General features: G+C 46.9%; 2 protein-coding genes across 2 annotated transcripts in view; one reads left to right on the top strand and one right to left on the bottom strand.

Annotated features, from left to right (window-relative positions):
• Positions 1-5,037: 5,037 nt before the first annotated feature.
• Positions 5,038-12,802, bottom strand: BPIFB6 (BPI fold containing family B member 6). The gene is made up of 15 exons (XM_085316987.1): positions 12,673-12,802; positions 12,178-12,277; positions 11,438-11,542; positions 10,772-10,918; positions 10,165-10,228; positions 9,551-9,611; positions 9,344-9,435; positions 8,867-9,043; positions 8,292-8,345; positions 7,500-7,670; positions 7,255-7,322; positions 7,052-7,097; positions 6,118-6,181; positions 5,287-5,363; positions 5,038-5,153 (listed from the first exon to the last, which is right to left on the bottom strand). The coding sequence occupies exons 1-15, from the start codon at positions 12,779-12,781 to the stop codon at positions 5,115-5,117; spliced, it is 1,374 nt and encodes a 457-aa protein (XP_085173113.1). The 5' UTR covers positions 12,782-12,802; the 3' UTR covers positions 5,038-5,114.
• A 4,626-nt stretch (positions 12,803-17,428) lies between these two features.
• BPIFB2 (BPI fold containing family B member 2) overlaps positions 17,429-20,142 on the top strand; it is a 6,212-nt gene continuing 3,498 nt past the window's right edge. The window contains exons 1-6 of the mRNA XM_085316966.1: positions 17,429-17,537; positions 17,810-17,909; positions 18,631-18,735; positions 18,976-19,113; positions 19,586-19,631; positions 20,002-20,118. Of these exons, the coding sequence (XP_085173092.1) occupies positions 17,429-17,537; positions 17,810-17,909; positions 18,631-18,735; positions 18,976-19,113; positions 19,586-19,631; positions 20,002-20,118 (615 nt within the window). The remainder of the gene's footprint in view (positions 17,538-17,809; positions 17,910-18,630; positions 18,736-18,975; positions 19,114-19,585; positions 19,632-20,001; positions 20,119-20,142) is intronic.

Genomic DNA, 20,142 nt, shown 5'->3' with positions numbered 1-20,142 from the left:
CTAAAATTGTAATAAGGAGAAAATCATTTTAAAAGTTTCAGAGCCATTGAAATATTTCCTGTATTTTTATGGGACCTCCAACTAGAAGTAGCATTTATTCAAGAACCGTAATGAACTTCACTGCCCTCAATCCATTTAAATGTAAATAGCACATCAAAAAGAATCAAAATAAGCATGAAAGGTCTCATTCATCTTAGGTATAAGCCTATCCCAGATAATAGAGTTATGCCAAAAATAATTTAACCGATAATTGTTTATGAAAATCATGAAATACTCTTTCTTCTTCAAGGACAGTCAATACGACGAACACTCACACGTGTGCCAGCGAAGCTCAGAGCGAGAGCAGCTCCTCGCYTTACCTGTTGGAGCATAACTGACCTTGCAGCAGCCAAGAATAACAATTTCTGTTAAAAACCAAGATAACTGTGAACATGATCAACACTCATAAGCTAACATTAAGAGTTCTCCTTTTAGAGGCATTTGACTTTGCAGAAGCAGAAGCTCAGAGCATGCTTTCAGGAAATAATTTAGCTCATACTTATCCAATCTCTTGCTCGTAAGAACCTCTCCAGCCGATGTCCTCGCCTTCTGAAGCTGACCTGCAGCACAGATCCTTATATACAAAACTTTACAACAGGAATGAGGCAGCTGATGTCACTGAGGACATCAGTATAATTGGTGGGGAGTAAAACAAACAATATATGGTTTCTGGTGACTTCCAATGCAAATATTGTTTTTTACAGATGTTAAAAGTTAGGTAAAGTATTGAGCAATGGCCAGTGAGGGCAGTGGCAAACTTCAAGCCAGGTCTGGGCTGGGGGTCCACATGGGATGCAGGCAAACACCTGTGCGCTGTGTTTTGGGGGCCTGTTCTTCTCTCAGTAAGCCCAGTACCAGCACGTGGATATTGGCAGAGTGTCACAGCACACTGATGAAGTGTCGCTCCTTTATGGACGCACTGAGTGACCAGCTYTTGGCAACACCATCTGATTCTCAAATGCTGCAGGGGTCTAACTGGTACAGCATTAGTGCCGAGTCTGTCACGGACACCTGGAGCAGTCCAGAGTGACTGAAAACCAGACACAATGTCACGGAGAGACATGGCCAAGAGGGAGACGCCATCAACTACAAAGTCACAAAGCCCGTAGGCTGGAGTTGGTCAGCTGATGGATCATTTTAAAGTCCTGGAGGGACTGCTGTTCCCAGGATGGGAACATCAAGAGAGGTGGCCTCCCTGGCAAACCATTCCATGGAGCAAATGTGCTGCAGGAGAGGAACAGCCCTGCAGCTGCACGGGGTCTTCTGCCTCCGCACCATAGCTCCTTCTAGGCCTGAGCCCTCTTAGATTTCTGCCTAGGTTTTGGAAGCACATTGAAARCTTGTGTCCCACCTTGTACACCATTGCTCATTTACTGCCGATTAATTTACTGTTACAAATAGGAAAAAAAAAGAGAGAGAGAGAGAGAACCTTCTGCGGAGCCAGTGTGTCACGTGTCTGTAGAGTTATCCTGGTTTGCTCCTGGTTTTGCTTGTGGTCCTGGATCATCTGCCCTGCGATACCTAGAGAGCGACTCCCTTGAGCTGCAGCAGAAAGGCAGTTYTTTGGGGCTGGAAAACACAAACCCTCCTCTGTGGGCCATGGMGCAAACACAGCCCCTCTGCAGATCGCATCCCGACACACACAGCAAAAATGGTCCTTAGGAGATGAGAAGATGTGTTGGCCAGCTAAGTGACCAGCGGTGAACGACCCACTCAGCCATCTCGCTCACCAGTGATGGTGGTAGATAGATGGGCTGCACCCCCCCACCCCCCAACTCTGGGGAATAATAGCCCAGAAAAGCRCTTGCTCAGAGTTAATACTTTCTGCAAACTTGGAAATAAGTATTTCCAGGAKATTATCCAGCTTTTGTCATGCATTAATTACAGCTTTGAAAATATCTTAGCTAAAGGCCAAGGAAGTGATAGCAGAGGTGCCGATTTACTTAAGAAGTTGTCACTCTCCCTGCAACCTGATCAGTCAGGGACCTCAGGAGCACAAAGCCYGGTTGTTGGGGCAGATCRTGACATTTGATAAGATGGAAGAGCRTGTTAACGAGATGGTATTATGTTATCATCCCTCCTGAACCACTTCACACTTCGGGCAATCACTAAACAAAACCTGAATCACCACAAGAAAAGGCCTGATGGTGGCCAGGGCACGGGAAGGGGCATTGGGGTGCACAGAGAATAGCTTCTGAGCAGTGACCTTTTAGGCATGACTGTAATTTGGCTTCTCACCAGCTGCTGCCGAATGCAGAGGTCTCTGACGGTTAAGTATTTTAGATAAGCCAAAGCAGATTCCCACAAAAAGAATCACATTGTGAGGTCCAGTTCTCACTAAAGCGACCYGCAAAGCCCAAGGAACACAAAGTCAGATCAGCGTATGAAGACAGAAACACAGGCTAAATCAGAACAGACTTGTTCAAAGGGAGAAGTGCAGGAACGACATGAATAAATATGGCTTTGATGCTTGGAAACCAGGAAATTGAAATGTAAGCGCAGATGGTAACCGTGACATACCCCAGAGAAGTGCTAGAGATCTTGACGTTAATGAGAGAGGAGTGGGTACTGCTGAAACGCGGGCGGAATGACGACTGAATCGTCGGTAGAGCTTCGGAGGGCGAGTGGCAGAGCTGCTGAGCTCGGGGCCTGTGCACGGGGCTCGGACATGGGTCGGGGGCGAGCGGCCGCCTGGGGACGCCCCCAGCCCGCCGTGACCTGCGGTCAGGCTCCCCCCTCACCGGGGCCCTTCTGACCTTCTGCCATGGGTGGCAAAATAAAATGCATTAGCCCTGGCTTAAAAATGAGACTGTTCTCTTCTGCTCCCCTGGGAGAACCTCTCCCCAAGCATCGTGCAGGCATCTGGCCCTTCTGCCGGAGGAAACCGTCCCCGTGGGCATCCCTAAGCCACAGCAATCTTGATCTGTTGTTTCATTYGCCTGCAACCATTAACCACGAGAGACTGGTACGCTCCCCCTCGCTGGAAGGGCTGGTGGTTACTGGGGTCCACCTGCAGCTTGACTGGATGATGCCAATTTCTGCACGTATCCCCAGGCTGCACTCGATCGAGTGCCCAGGGTATTATATACCGGTTACCTGATATTGTAGCTTGGCAGCGTGATTAAGTTTTCATGAAAAATTAAGTAGGTGCCACCCGAGATTTCCTGCTTTGATTTCTCCTAGGAGGGCTGCATACAGCTATTCCAACGCATTTTTGTTCTTTGTGAGGGAACTCAGACTCAAACCGTTCGATTCTTTATTAGCTAACGTAAGAACAATARGGAAAACCTTGCTAAAAATGTTCTTGGCACTGACAATGTTTGTGCTGCGAYGATGAGAGAAGCATCACAAGCAGCACCTCTGCCAGGGAGCTGCTTTCTTTGCTGCCTAGGACCTCTTGCAAAGACGGTTCCTTACGAGCGTTACGAAACGATCGCCTGCTGTGTCTGCTAACGCGCGCGCAAGGAGACAAATGGGGTTTTCATAGCCTGCCTTGCAGCGAGATTTCCTTGAGGACAATTTTTAAAAACACAGTGATCTTTTCAAAAACAGCCTTAGTTCTACAGCAGCTACCTGTCACCAGGAAAAAAATGTTCCCTCACACAACAGCCAAATCGAGATCGAAGCTGTTCACTGACTCACTAATGACACGTAATTATCCAGCAATCGGTGAACTACACGCTCGGGATCAGTATCGGCAAAACAACCGAGAAACCACCATGCTGGGCAGTTATGAAATACTGACGTACACCTCGAGACGTCTCAGCGCCCGCCCGCAATGAGTCCCAAGGAACCATAACCCCCGCACACGGTCGCAGACGCGACCCCTTCTTCCGCAGCACGCGGGGGCTGCGAGCATCCCCCGGGGCRCAGGGCCCCGGCTCGCAGGAGACGGGGGGCTGCGGCTCCGTGCCGGCCCCGGGGGTGCCGGCCAGGAGGCTCGAGGACCGTGCGGCCCCCCTGGCCCTGCCCCATCGGGCCTGGTCCGTTCCGCTGCTCTGTTCTCCCTTCCCTCCTCCCTGCTGTGACAAATTTTCATGCTTTTGAACTTATTTTCAAACTGACTTCTCTGTTTCTAAAGCTGACTTGTAAYTCCCCGGTTACTCTTTAATCTGGTTGATGGTCACCTTCCCCTTCTGCTTTACGGGGTGTGGGGGCAAACACCCTCCTGGGCAGTTCTGGTAGCTCCGTTTACACATGCTGTTTGCTCTCATGCCCCTGTCTCACCGCTCGTGTTACCCATTGACTAACACCTTCCCAAGTATTTGCAATCTCTGACAACCCTGTTGCATGAAAGTAATAATGAGTCATTTTTGCTTAGCAAAATGTGTTTGTTTTCTGGGTATAGTTTCTGATAGACATGTACAGGGACCCTTTCAGAGTTAACCTTTAATCCCATAGCAATTACCGGATGACTGATGTCTGCAAATGAAAAGGTGCCTGGAAATTTTTGAATATTTTCATTCTTCTAGTTGTGAAAGCAAAAGCCAAAGATAATATTTGCTAAATGCATCAGGGTTTGCAGTTTTTGAATGTCAGCTTGCTATCTGCAATTGTATGATAAAAGCCCAAAGCAACATCTAATGACCATAGGTCCTGGAAAAACAGTCAGGCATTCTGTTTGCACTGCTGTTGCTAAGGCGAGACATGTCCTTCAAGTGCTACTTACAGGATGCACCTAAAATCTCTCTTAACGACTGCCAATGAATGCTGAAAGGAGCCTCAGCCAGCAGCACAGACCTGCTGCCCTCCTCCACCACTGCAGCTTCCTTCATAGCTGGGCTATTTCTGCCATAAACACAATCAGTTTAGGAACCAATCTTTTAAAAAGTTACAACTTCTGCAAAGACGTGTCTAGGGGATTCCACTAAATGTACTGCAGGCTAGAGTCCTGTTACTGGGTGGTGTGGTCCTTTTATTTTAGCTTGTAGAATCAAACAAAGTCAAATTATTGAAAAGTCAAGCAAAGAGGAAGACGACGCTTTGAAGGCCCCCCACACTTGTTGCTCCCCCTTTTGCCCTTTTTTGCTCATTCCTCGCTGCAGCGGCAGGGAGCAGTCGCAACTCCTCTCGCATCAGGTTTCTGCAACGGGCACACTCAGCACCAGAGCGTTCTGCAGATCAAACAGAAAATCCACGTGGGCTGCAGTTACCAGCTGCTCAGATGTGGCAGACTAACAGCACTAACTACACGGATTACACGGAATACAGAAAAAACACAATGCCAGTAAGCCTCTCTGTGCTCACCTCGGACCTGCTGATCTCCGCCTGCTGGTATTTAATGCCCAGCAGATCAGGCAGCGGGATCCCTCCTTGCAGCGCCGCTGAAACAAGCAAGTGGGACTGCGGTCAGGAGCTGCCAGGGGCGGCCGCGCAGCACCAGCACGGCCCCGGCCTCGTTCCTTTTGCTCTGCTTTCCTGTGACAGCTTCCACCCCTTGCCTTAGAAAAGTTTTTGTGAATGTTCAGAAAGAAAATCAACAGGGGTGATTTTCTCATTTATGTATCTTAGCAAGAGGTAAAATCTCTACTTTTGGCATACTTTTCACATGAACTAAGCCACTAAATTGATCTTGCAGGGTCTTTCTTTGCTGTTGTTTTGTGGCTGACATGCTTAAGCCCAACCAAGGTAAGAGGGACAGACTGATTTCAGAGACTTAACACAAACAACCTACAAAAATTGTTCTCAGGTTTGCATGGGAAGTGGGTTTGATTCTGAGGACAGCAACAACATTCAAAGAGACTTCCAAAAAGGAGCCTGCATCATTTGCAGAGTATCTGTTTTGTGTGAACTGATGTCTCTTTGCTGTGCATGAATGGGCATGCCTGAGCCCACATCCAGGAGACTTTACACTTCTCTAGCACCCACCGCAAACCCTGCGTGTGCGGAACGGCAGGCGAGCAATTTTCCCAGGCAGTAATTCACAGACATTAAGGGCAAGAAAAGTATGCAAGGTCAGCTAGTCAATGATGTTTCCAGAAAAAGAAAAGGTTAATAACAATCTATAGGAAAAGAAATGAGAACTATTTCCCTGTGCAGATAGCAAATCCTCAGATGAAGTCATCTAGCCGTGCTTACCATTGATGGATGGCACATAAGCCACGTGAATAACATTTGCCAAAATCCTTTTCAGCGGCAGCTCCTGAAACAGAGACAAGCGACGCAAATAGCTCATCTTTCTGAATGTCAGCAGCCACATCTGTCAGATTCCCTTCCATTAATTCACCTTGCACGGTCTCAGATCATAGGAGAATTGCAAAAGCTCCCCCCCCCCCCCAAAAAAAAAAAGAATGGGAACATTTGGAAAATTCGAAATTTCAATGCAAATTGCCAAAAGAGAGACTATTCCCTACTGCCACCTACGCTGTTCTCACAAGTCTAAAAACGTTCTCAGTCRTGACTCGGCTCATCATGGCAGTCAGCGACAGCACCCATGGAGCAGGCGATGCCACGACGGCGCCCGAGCCCATCTGCTCGCCCTCGTCGTGCACCCGAAGCCCCGTCGAAGCCAGCCCTACCAGTCAGCCCTGCAAACGGACGGTACCGAAACGCTGTTCCAGAYGCTCACCCTCTTACACGTCTCTATCGTGGGGTCAGGATTAGAGGGAGAGCGAGGAAATTGGAATATTCAATACATGTAACGTCAGTGCAGGCCATGCTTCCAACTCCCTTCAGTGCCAGCGCTGGGCAGTTATTTACGGTGAAAAACCTCCCAGGAATTAACACGGTGCATTATAAACAGGGGTGGATTCCTTCCAAAGCATTCATGCTTATGGGCAAATGGTTTTGGTGGCTAATTGGTCATTTTTAACATTTTCCTTGAAGTAACATTGTGATCTTTGGTTTTATTTTATTTATTTTTTTTAATAAAACTGTTATTGATACTGAAATAAATGGAACGGGGATCTGAGGAATGAATTCCTATTTGAGTTAGCAAACCCATCAGTGCTTAGATTCATAGATGCAATTTTGCATTGCTCTTGCCATGCGTGGCACACATCACTGAACTCACATCAAACGTGCCAACGGATGAGGAAGCCAAGGCCATTTCAGACAAACTGCGGAGGAAGGAAATACAGCGTCATTCACCTCCCCTCAACCCCGCGCATCTCTCTGCCTCGCGCTTCACTTGCTGCTGAGATTTTTCTTCCAGCAAACTCCTCACCGAGTTTTCGGCCTTCCTACCCCGGAAAGGAAAATCAGCGGCCGCATTACCTGTCCAGAGCGAGGGAGAYGCACAGCTTTTCTCCTCTAACAACRAAACGCGCTTTCAGATCACTGCACTGTGAGAAGAGGSAAGCAAGCGCGGATCAGGGAGCGTGTCTGGCTGAGCCCGGCCAGGAGACGGGTCTCGGCCAAGGACGGCTCGCGGCCGAGACGTTCCCTGCGCGCAGAGACCTCCCTTGCGGCACGGGGCGACTGCGTCAACCCCCCAGCGACTGCAAACGGCCTCAACTCACGACGTCCAGGACGAAGAGGGACGCAGGGGCAGAGCCKGAGGGGGAAGCCAGAAGCTCGGCCGTGCTGAAGACGCGCACGAAGCTCGCCTCCGGGGTTACCGTCACCAGCGGCGGTCTCGTCGCTCTCATTTCAATCGTCAGCGGCTGCGATGGAGGCAGCGCCCTGGAAATCTGGGGAGAGGCGAAGCACAGCAGTGGCACCAGGGCAGCCTGGGCAGGCCGCCCGCCCGGTCCAAGGCTCGCTCCGGGAAGGCTGGCAGCGCTCCGGAGYGGGCAGAAAGCCTCCCCAGTTAGCAGGAAATTGGCCTTCTCGGAGAAGCCTTTTACTGGCCTTTAATCATTCATCATCTGAGGGGAACGCAAGGTCCTCCTCCGTCATTCCCTGGAGCTTCCATGCTCCAGGCAAAAGCTATTTCTACTACTCAGTTTCTTCTCCTGCAGTCAGGAATGGCAGAAGCCGGTTATTATTACGATCTTTCATTTCCCATACACTGCTCTGGGGATTATCCTGATGGGTGCTAAGCTCCACTAACATTCATTAATTCAATGGGAGCTAGACATCCTCTGCAGCTTTTGCAGACAAGTTGGTCCATATTATTAGTCCCATAAATAATATTTATTAAGAAAAGTTTTATTAATAAAACGAAGAGAGCACCAGCTTGACATTGGGGAAATGTTCCCAGCATGTCCTTGTGAACGGCCACAGTGGGTGGACAGAGATCAGTGTTATCTGCTGCTATAAACAGCCTAAAACAACCCTGAGGTCAGTAGGATTAAGTGGAGTCCACCCACCTCAGGGATGAGGGCTCCAAGCATCGATGTCACCAGTGGGGGAAGCCCAAGAACCTGTCAATAAAATGTCACAGGGCAGGGAGTCATGCACTCACTTTGGGGAAAACAGTTTAGTATGGAGAAGAGAAGAGGGATAGACAAAGGCTGTAAAATTAATGAGTTGGGTCTTGTCACTTCTTGTGGCTGGAGGCTGCTAYGGGCTGAAGGACTTTCAGGATTGCCCTGACTGCTGCCTCCTGGAGCTGCTCTGAGCAGAGAACTTGCTGCTCTCCTCTGCTCTGCTCCCTTGTGGTGCACTCTCTGCCTCCATCACRCTCCATACAGCAGGCAAGAGGATGTGGACACACTGTGTTTGCACCTTSTAAGACCTGGTGACTCCCAACCCAAGCTACCTGCTGGCAGATGCTTTGCTGCAGCAGCCAAGCACATGGCAGGTTACAATATTACGCATGACTGCAAGCAAAGGCCAGTGCAATAGAATGATTTTAAAAAAAGAAAAAAAAGATCTGCCTTGAACAGAGGTGTAGATTTCTTTAGTGGCCTCTAGAGGAAAGTCTCAAGCCCAAATTACCCACCATATTATCCCTGATGTCCAGGCTGAAGGATGCCTGCATAATACGGAGCTCGGCACTCAAGAAATTCGCAGACAGGATGAGCTGGGTAGCAGCTTCTTTCTTTGGTGGCAGAGAAGTAAGAGGTGGCTGGTCTGTGGGAAGGTCAATCTCATCTCCCTCTTTTTGATGGAGAATGGTCTAAAATGCCAAATAAAAATTGTCATGTCAGAGACAGAACAGGCTCACTTCATTTGTATTTGGACCACGTACAAGGGTACTGGATGCATCTCTATATAGTCTCAGCAGTGAAACAGAGAGAGCAATAAACTCCACAGAAAATGAGAGGCCAAAGAAGTGGTTAGGTGGTATAATGCAGACAGTACACCCACCTAAACCTCTTCCAAAGCCTCTGCTGCCAAGGCCAGGAAGGACTATGCCTCCGAGCAAATGGATGTCACAGACATCACTCAGGCCGCAGCGCCAGGCAGCAGCACTCACCTTTAAATCCAGCTGTATGAAAGTTTCGCTTGTTGTTGGTGGATTCAGCAAAGCATATCGGAGGGTCCCAGCAGTCCCAAGAGATATCTCAGCTGCATAGAAACAGAGAGATGTTTTAAAGCAAGCTACCTCCTCTGAGTGACATTTCTGCACTGGTCCCTTGCTAAGAAAGGGAAAGAAATGGATGAGATGGACCAGCCAACTTACAGGTCATGGTTGTTAATTTTGCATTCACAAGGTTGAGCACTACATCCACAGCTGGRCACAGCTGTAAAGCAAGAGGAAAACTTGTGAGAAAACCTTGCACTGAGACTTCTGGTAGGAGTACAGTTTCACAGCTGCGGACTGGCACACCTACCAGACCCAAAGCACCRGGACCCTCCACTCACAACTACTTGGAGACAGGCCAAGTTTTTTTTAATCCCTAACTGAATTAAGTTACTCTGAAATAAACCTCATTTAAACRGAATGAAGAAAGGGGCCAGACTCAGCGGCAGAGATCTAATCACACCAGATCAGCTTTATGGCACCAGATCTGCCTGCTGACAAGCCATTAGGAGGAAATGTGCTCAGCATCAAGGTCAGCACTGTCCAAACGCCGCATCCCTAACCATCTTCTCCTAGATGTCAAGGCTTCAGGCAGCAACGGTACCTGCGCTGTGGTGTGAGCACACAAAAACACAAAGCTGCCAGAAACAATGCTTGAAATGTTCACTTTTACCAATCTGCATGCTCCTTTAGCTGGCAAAACTAAGAAATCTGCTACTGAGCAGTGAAGAGGAAATCTCTAGAAAAAAGGATCAAATGAGGATTAGACTTACCAGACTTGGCAGCACTTTCTGAAGGGTGCTATCCAGAAGCTTGTTCAGGACTTTGGGCAGCATGCTGGGCAGAGATAACACGTCAGCCAACCAACAGTCACTACAGACAGCGCAGTAATTATTTACTGAAGACCAAAAGGCAACAAAATCAAGCACTAAAGACACCTATCTGATACAGATTAGTGCAAAATATGCCTGATGTCTAATAAAAGATATTTTCTCTGTTTACAAATCTCTTCTCATGAATGGCATCTTCTGGTTTTAAACGAACCTGATAGCTTCTGTGCCTAAAAGAAGTTCTGTAATCCCAGGAGTATAGCACTGAAATGAGGACTCATGCCAAAGATGMGTATCCCATGAAATCAAATAGATGGGGCTGGTCTGCTGTTGTGCATAAAGCATTTTGGTTTTCTTATGGAAAAAAATAGGGTCTTCACGGAACAAACATTTGCAGTGAATGGTACCTGTGTTCTGCAGAAACTCACATCTGAAGACTGAAAGATTTCCATTTAAAAATGTTCTTATATACTTGCTAGGTATTAACAACTTTGACAAATAATCAGTATTGTCCTTTACAGTGAGGAGAGGAGCTGTGTTTGACACTCACCTACTGGGAAGGTTGGTTTTAACGCTAATAAGAGAAATGTGGCAGTTTTCAGAGCTGAACTTGGGGGTGCCCAAAGCATCCTGTGACAGCCTGTTGTCTGCAGTCAAGTTTGCTGCCATTTTGATTTCCATGTTCCCTCCTATAAAGCTGCACAGAACAAAACTCAGTTAACTCAGGATAAACCCCCCTCCCCGGGGGACCTGTCACTCCACACTGCAGTCATTTAGGAATAAAAGTCGSCCGGTGCCTAGATGTAGTGAGCTGCCTTCCTCAAGTGCCTGCAAAAAACTTCTTATTTCAGATTGACTTTCTACATCATGCAAATTCTTTCTGCTCTCTCAGATGTTAATATAAGCAGTGGCTTGGGGGTAACGTACATGGCTCGTGCCCAGAGCTGCARCACTTTGTACCAGCACCCCCTAGGACTGCAAAAAGGGACCAGGAGTCCTGGAAAGAACCCAGGGAAAGAGGCGCTACCGAGGGAAAGAGCTGAGAACTGGAGCTTGCAGCGAGCCTGTGCGCACGGAGCAAAGCCGCGGCCTCGAAGGGTGCCCCTCCACGCAGAGCCGCGCACCGCGGCCGCCTCCCAGCCCCACGGGAGCCCCACAGCCCGAGCCACGGTGAACGGAGGGACGCTGCCTGCCCAGCCCACAGCTGCCCACTCACCTTTTCCCAGCAATGGTCATTTGGACTAACACAGCCATGAAAAGCCCTGTTCCTGGCAAGAGCGTCAGTGTTATCACAGGGGGACGGATATCTTTCACTTTTATCCTGGGCGGCGGGGGGAGAATGGAGGAAAAGAGCGACGAAAGAGGTGCAATTAGAACAGCTAAGTCTGATTTTTTTAAATCAGTCGCCTATTATTGATATTGCTGTTATCATCTTTATTCTTTTGCCTTTTGTTTAAACTTTTTTTTGTTCCAATTCAGATCCATTTTTAAATTTAAAAGTATTCTTCATAATAAAAGATTGCAAAGTTTTATTTTGAAAATGTTGAAAAAAAATGCTTTGGTATTTAAAACTTCCGCATTCTTTTGTCCAGGACTATTTACCAGATTCAGGGATAATTCTGATCTCCCAGAAATTCTAGATTTTCCTCAGAATATTATCCCCCCCAAAAATAGACACATGAAGCTTTGAGAGGAAACCTCCCACCCAGATACCACAGAACGCAGCAATCTCCAGCCAGCTTTGAAGTAGGAGCTGACATGCTTTGTTGCCTTTAAGTTATAGTTTCTCCATGTATTTGTAGACACAACCATGCAGAAAATCACCAGCTTTAATATCACACTTGTTAGTGGGGAGTGATTTGTTTCTGCCTCCAGGCTGACACTTCTGAACCTTCTGCTTTTATTTTGTAATTTCCAGTTTCAGACTCTTGGTGTAATGCGCTGATTATAACTCACCCGGAGATACCTTTGATGGGTTTGGTGTTTGGCTTTTTTTTTGTTGCTGCTTCTGCCATTTTCTGAAGAACATCACTCTCAGTCAGTGCAGTGGAGACCGCTGGAACATTTGCACAAGACAAAAAGAGTTTAGCACAAAATCCCTATCTGTGTTGGAGGGTGAAGGAACTTTGAACTCCCTGTCATACCCTTTGAAATGTCGTTATTAACATATACCCATTCCAATAAACTGAGGCACAATGAGGACACTTATATATATGTCCAATTACTGGCAATCTTTGCAGTCCCTGTGTAATGATTCAAGCTCAGCAGCTACTTGCTGTGTATACATTCACCTCCCTGGCAACGCTCAGCAGCTGATAATATCCTCAAAGACACAGGTCATATAGAAGAGGAAGACAGTTTCCCTTTTTTGTGATACATCACATCCTGCTTGTCTGCACAAATGTACAGATTTGCCCCCAGGACGGACGTGAACATGGCTCTCTTGCTTACCATGATCAATTGTCCCAATATCAATCTGGATGACAGCCCCTGGATTATCAGCTCCTTGTGACAGCGCCAGCCAGCCACCAAGGAGTAAAASGCACCAAATCCTTGACATCTTCAGATCCAGTACCACTGTTCACAGAGCTCCCAGAAGTGACAGAGGTTTAAAGGAGCGCACTGGCTTAAACAAAYAGAAAGAGACAATTAGCAGGAGTTAATTCCCAAAGAGAGAAAAATGAATGATGAGGGCTAAATTTTGCAGTCACACCAGAGGAAATGAAACAGGGGTCCATGCAAGTCAGCAGAGCTATGCTAGCCAAAAATCAGAGGGAAACAAAAATCACTCCCCAAAACACAGACATGCGTGAACACCACACCGCAGTACCATCAGGACGTGGCTGCCTTCTGCGCCATCCACCTGAACTGCCCCATGGCGTGTACCAAAGCAAGGTGCTCAGTCTTCCTATTCCTTAAGCCCCAGAGTTGCTCATGACATTTTCTTGTAAAAGGAAAACCACAGGGGGAGACAGAGCTGGAGGTGCCTAACTGAGCCCACAGCCTGCTGGGTCTAGAGACCCCCAGCCCTGGTCCGGTAGCAGCAGGAACACGGATGGCTGTTGGGCACGGCAGCRGTACAATTCTTAATGAACACAAACAGACTCTCCAAAGGCTATAAACACAGCTCCTGCAGTCTGCTCCAGCTTGGCCCTGCACSTCTCATTTGCCCCTCATCATGATGACGTGGGCTGCAGCACTTCACAGCAACAGCAGTTTCTTCAAGGAAGTACTCTGTTGTCACCTTGCTAGGGTCTTTCCTGGAGGAGAGTTCCCAAAAGCTGTCTTAAGTTTTGCACCAACCTTTTGGAGACAGGCAAGAAACAGCCTGTATATATGAAAATCCTGCCTGAGAAAGAGAGAAAAATGAAAGGATTAAAGGGTTGAGTAATTATTCTGATCTAAAACTAATCCCTGTGTTTCTGACATCTTCCAATATAAATAATTTCACTAACAAATTTGAAAGTCTGGCTAAGTTCTTGAGACTCAGGTATCAAGTAAATGTTCTTAGCATGCATGAAGCTAACTCCCTTGCTCAACACCCAGGAAGAGCCAATTAGAGCTTGGAAGGTTGAGTYTGAAAGAGAAAAAATGATCTATTTAGCAACGTAGCACAGATACAAGTGAGGGAGGGAGAAAGCAAAGACCTGTAAGGGGAAATTCTGCTTTTGAGAACACATATTCAATTGTGATTCTCATCCAGGTTGAGTAGCTCACACACTTCCCCAGATAAGGTTCATGAAGCTGATGCAAACATCGAGAGAGGACTAGCGATCAGCTGATCACTCAGTGGAAACTGAGAATCTCRGTAATATTCCTACCGATTTCAGCAGGGTTGGAAGGAGGCTAACAAGAACTATCAGCCGCTTGGAGCAGAGAACAAGCTTGTGAGCCCCAGCTGTCACTGGCATGCTGGAGGACAGCTATGGCCCCGCCAGACTGCAAAACAAGGCACACGGATCTTGTTCCTGGGCTAACTTCACTCCTGCCTTTGGGATGGTCATCTGTGCCCTGTCCTAGCTAGACAGCTCTCTAGCAGCTGTCAGAGCATACGCACCTCTCCCATCTCCGGGACCCCTCACCCAACACGGCGCATGGCCAGGTCACTGCAGTACCTGTGCTGCTGCAGATCGCTGTCAGGTGTGATCCTGCAGCACCGAGTCACTTATTTCTTCTCTTCATTTCTATATAAAGTCTGCCATGAGGCTTAATCTGTCATTACCCCCCTCTTAGTGATATACTTGGTGACTCTTTACTAAGCACAGACAAGAAGATTTACATCTTATCTAATAGGGAAGTAAGATTTATAGATAATTCCCATTTAAGAGCCCATCAGGCCAGAAAGACACTTTTGTGCTGGTAACTTGATCAGTCATTATGCTATAAGTTGACATCTAATTAAACTTCCACCAGGACTGTCAGGTACAGAACAGCTCTTAAGGAGAAGAAAATCCATGTCTAAGCACCATAGTGCCTTCTCCTCCCTTCAGTTTTTCCCTAGACTCTTGTGCTGCTGTAAATGATAACAGCAATCCACAAATAAATCTCAAGTGCAGCTTTGGAAAGAGCTACCACTATTACCTACATTGGAATGAGGCTTAWCTGGGGGGGAGGGGGCAATTTCCAATCACGGCTTTACAAAACAGTGAAGACTTATTTCTTAGAGACTTTCGTAAGACCTGGACATGTCCCTATCAATGCAAGATGCCTGAACTGCCTCTCCTACCCCCAGGCAACTCATCTGCAGTTTACAATCTTTCCAATGGATTCACTTTTCTGAGCACATTTGTTGCCTCTAAATGGGCTGCATACATCAGTACTAAAGTGTAAACTCTGCTCTTCCGCTAATAGGCTCTTAGATCTCTAGCTCGGTATTTTCTCTTGATGCTGCTATTTGTACACCTTCAATGGAAATACACAACGTGGCTGAAACTCTGCCTTTCTTCTTGGCATCTCTCTGTCACACTGAGAAAGAAAGCACCATAAGGCTAGTGAGAACCAAAGACTTCTCCGAACATGTCAAGATGCACCTGGAACCAGAGCCCAATAACTCACTTAGCCAATGCACAAAGGACAATAGTTGCCTCCCCAAGGCAGAGCAGGTGTATCAACAAGCGCTGAACAGGATATCCTATAGGCAAAGAATTCAGACCAAAATGGGCAATTTAACCCTCTCTGGAAGACTGACCATACCTCAGAGTTGATATCACAAATATCAAGAAAAGAGAAAGTCAGAATAAGCAGCATTAAAGAGAGCTGCATGAGACCACAGAAGAAGTATTTATATGGCATTTTTTTGCAGTCTATGCTCCACTTTCCAAGCYAAAAGGAAGAACATGTGGACCCAAGGCTGAGCCTCAACTAGTAAGGCCAGCACTGAGACAGGCTGAGATCAGTGGGATAACAACACCCTTTCTCACCATGTCTGGTCAGCATGCATAACGGACAAGGTGAGCTTGGGGCTGCCAGGAGAGGGGCAGTGTGCAAAACAGCACCCCAACATCCCCCTAAAGCAAAAGCCAGCAAAAGGATGCTGTTCTTGTAATGCAAAAAACAGTCAGGGCTRTGACATAAATCACATTAATTTTCCCAAATTCATTCTTTCTCTYAAGGCTCAAGTTCAGGCTGGCTAGCGAGAAGACAGCACATGAAGGAAGAGGACTCCTACTCCCTTCCAAGAATGCTTACACTGCTCGATGTCCCTACAGYCCCCATTTTCTCTATCAGTTACTGTAAATATTGCCAGTGGCTTTTGCTTGGGAATGAGGTATAAGCAGGCAGGAATTATCACAAGTGGCTGTTCTGGAGGTTAGAGATAATATCTCCACAAAGCCTGGCCTTCTGTCTAGTTTAAAACTCACTGAACTCCAGGGAAACACTCCTGTTGTCTTCAACAGACTTCCAATAGGCCTAAGCAAAAGCAACAAGCRACTCATCTATGCTTGCAGGAGGGCATCCTTGCTGTATTTCCAAGACCTTCTGCCTTATGTGTCCAAGTCTGAGCACTTCTGATCCGAGCTGCCTAGCAGGGAGCTCAACACAACCCATTCTTCCTTGTGTAGCTGTTGCATTAACACTGCCTTCAGGGTGGTCAGAAGAAATCATGGCTGTAGAGCAAAGAGACCAGTGTTCACTTTTGAACAATGTTTGATTTCTTGGCACCGTCCATGCAGAGACCTTTCTTTGAGCAGCTGAATAACATCACAATAAAAGGCAACCTGCCCTAACACCTGCTGTTCAATATTTTACCTTGTTAGGTCAATGGCCAATGTAATCAAATATATGGAGAAACAATAAAAATGGTATATAAAACAAAGTGTCTCCACCCAAAGTATCCTCYTCTTTGCCAATTTCTGCCTTCATCAACCTGGGTTATGAGGATATATAAAGCATGCACAATTCTTTGATTGTCCTTGTCCACRGCAAGACACGGACTGAATGAGAAGATTGGTCAGAAAAGGTAAAGATGCATTTATAAAATGAAAAGATAGATTTAAGCATTGCTTGTACTCCCTTTGGTATATCTCTGTAAGGGTCAGTTAGATCAGAAGTTCTCTCTCTGCTAAGATTGATACAATCTTTTTTTTTTTTTTTTTTTTTTTAACTCAGGTTAAACTTTCTGAATGACTTACTTTCTTAATATTGTAAGAGCATTATGAACAATTTCAAAACAGTTTCAGAGAGGTAGGGGACATTCTCACTTTTTTATTTTGTTTTAGCCTGCTYCATAACTTCCATTTTTTTTTCAACTAATTTTAATTCTTGTTTACTTACTGGTTTTTATATCAGTTGAAGGCCAGTATAGAACCTTCAGTGGGCATGTTATTGCTGCAAGCGTCATTTCAGCTTATATACTTGCAGGAGGTTTTCAAGGCTGAGCCTTCTTTTAGTACCTTCAAATCCTCAGGTACTACACCAGAGCCACACTTTTTTTTTTCTTTTTTTCTTTTTCTTTTTCTTTTTTTTTTTTTTTTAAACAAAAGCTGAAAGGAAACTGCAAGGAAGTTCAGTGTGAGGTGAATCAGAGAGGCCATGATTATTTTAAGCACTGCACACTGCCCTTCTCAAGAGAAGCCCCCATTGACTAGCCCAGGATCACAAACCCTATCCGGGAGCCAGAGTCCTGGTCCATGCCTTGACCTGCCAGACTGAGGCCATGCCGCCCTGACCAGGCTGCCCTGTGCATCCTCCTCTTCCAGGCATCAGCATGGGGAAGATCTGCACCCTGGGCATCGTCCTGAGCCTCCTGGCACCAGCTCTCGCCACCAGGTCACCTGACTGTGGTGGGATACTCAGCCCATCAGGACTGAGTTACCGTAAGTACAGTACAAACCACTGTCAGTAAGGAAGGGAGGCAGAAGCTGCTTTCAATCAGGTAATGAAATACTTCACTAAATACCTTTGACTCAACTGTCACTATTAACTTACGCCTTTTATTAGCTCATTTTCATCATCCTCTTTCTATAYCTAGTAACAGTAGGATTTATAAGAGAAAGAAATGTGTCACCTGGACAGAGTCTGGTACTTGCTCTGCCCATGAGACCACACATTCAAGAAGGTCTAATAAAATATCTGCCCTATTGCACAGTTGCTGAAGTTTCAAAACAGCACGCGGAGACAATCCTAGCACAGGACCTAAYGGCGCCGCAAGTCTCGGATCTGCTTCTTGACTCCCCAAAACCCACCAGGTGAGTCCACGGCTCTGCCTTGTTGAGGTTTTCCCATTATACCACTAGTTCATGTTGCTGTTTAACTAGAACACTATCATTACAAGAGGCATTTTCTCAGCAAGGACAAAAATCCGCATGGACATCAACTTGCCTATTTTAAATACCAGTTTAGAGAAGAGCTCCTGTCTCCGGAGAGAGGACCCAAGCATGCTGGGATTCAAGATGAGCAGGGGGAACTTCCCTCTTTAGGCAGCAGGACTGACAAATTTCATGGCAGCTGTTTCAGCTTGAGCCACTAAACCAAGCAGGAAAACTGAATAAAAAAAGCTCAGATTCAAAAAACACATTGCACTAAAACAGAAAAAGAGGAAAATGTGAGCAGATGGTCAGCAAGACAAGTACTATTAGTAGGAAAATAAATTCACTCCAGTTTTCTTTTGAATTCACAGTATGTCTGGCTATAAGATTTCCTAACTGGATTAGACTCCAAGACCAAGAGGTATCCTGTGGCCTCTTATCCAGACCTGTGTGTTTTATATCCCATATAGCTGCTACTTGGGCCAAGACAAAGATGCGTTTGAGATCTAACAGCAGCAGTTCATGTGCCACTTTGAGGGACTGTTTTACTTGTACGCTGCACAGACCCATGGACTTCTGGTGTTGGTCCACTGGAAGCACAACTAGGGATTGCTTATCACTCTGCGCTGTTCTCCTAACATCTTAATTTCTGCTCAAGCAGGAGCCAAATTGACTCCGTCAAAGTTGTTGACCTCTCTCTGTCGCTCATCCCTGATGCYGGGCTGCGGCTGAGCATCAACACAGACATTGGCATCACAGTCTCCCCGTGAGTATTGGGAACGGAGGGGCTGCAAGGGGTGAAACGGCTCACCAGCTGTTTCTTACCTCCAGTCACAGGGCTCAAAGCAAAGCCAAACCCTCCAGCTCCCACGTGGAGCAACGGAGTCAAGTCTGAGCGAAATCTGCACATGGGAGCAGATGACTCTGTAATGAGTAGGACTAGTAGCAGACTGGACTCAGGAGGTCCCGGTGCTCCAGTCCATCTGCGTCTCTTCTCCTCACACAGCTCGATTCCCAAGGTGGTGAGACTGTCCATCCTGGCAGATCTCCACGTGGAAAGGAATCCTGAAGGGAACCTGGAGCTGACAGCTTCTGCCTGCAAGCCCACCGTGGAAGAAATGCAGAGCACTGAGGAGACAGAAAGGTCAATTCCACAGGTTTTCTTTGCTCAGGCATATGGGATACTGTGCAAGTATGGGATCTGGGTAAATAAAGAAGAAAATGAGTGAGAAATATTTTTACACATACAGGTGATTTAACCACTGACCCACCAATACCCTAAAAATCTTGGAAAGATTAACATAAATCCTTTATCTTTGTGAGAGAAACTTTGTTCTGCTTTCAGGGTTTTTAAATTTTATTTTCCTGTTACAAGAGTCTCATTTTCCAATAAGCAAGCAGATAGTTTTAAGTATTGTAGCATGAACATTTTTAGTGCAGGTCCAGTGACAGTTCTGCAGTGCTTTAGGGTTCTAAACTGTTGTCAGTTTAATATGTTATAGAACATGATCACAATAATGTCTCAGGATGCTTGTTAGGTCAGATCAAAGATACTCCCATTGACCTGGCTGAGCTCGTTCTCATCTAACATCGTCCATCTTGTTGTTTCCATCCAGCAAGTCTCCTAGTTTGGAGGTGGACAAGGAGATTGATGTCAACAAGGTAAGACATAGTTTGTCAAGACATAAGATAGAAGACAAAATTGTACAGTTCCGTCAGCATCAGTGAATCTGGTGCTTACAAAACCCATCTTTGCTAGATGTTCCCCACCATCCCCTGCAAGTAGGCCAAAAGGAGCAGATGCCGTTTGAAGAATTTAACGCTATCATTTTTTCTTCTAAAAGCAGATCTGACCTGGAAGGGCAGAGCCACCCCCAGAGGGGAAAGAACAGGAGCACAGCTCCTGCTTAGCGTGCCGTCCGGCCAGCGCGGGAACCCGAGCCCGACGCAGGGGCCGTTCGGCGGGCGCCCGACGTGCCCCCCGCCGCGCTCGCCTACCGCCTCTCATTTTGTTTTGCCCCGTATTCCGCAGATTTGCTCGGAAGTCTCCAGACTGCTCGTTTTGCCGAACGAACGACTGGCGTCTCTGACGGGTGAGCGCGCGGGCTCGCTCCCGGCCTCGCCGCGGCCAGCGGGAGCCTCCGAGGAGGCCGGGCCGCGAGAGGCCCCCGGC

The sequence above is a fragment of the Rhea americana genome, unplaced genomic scaffold (assembly GCF_003343005.1).
Source record: "Rhea americana isolate MKP2758 unplaced genomic scaffold, rheAme1 scaffold_482, whole genome shotgun sequence".
In the NCBI taxonomy this organism is placed as follows: Eukaryota; Metazoa; Chordata; class Aves; order Rheiformes; family Rheidae; genus Rhea; species Rhea americana.
Note: the sequence above shows the minus strand (reverse complement) of the source record. Positions and strands in the feature narration are given on the sequence as shown.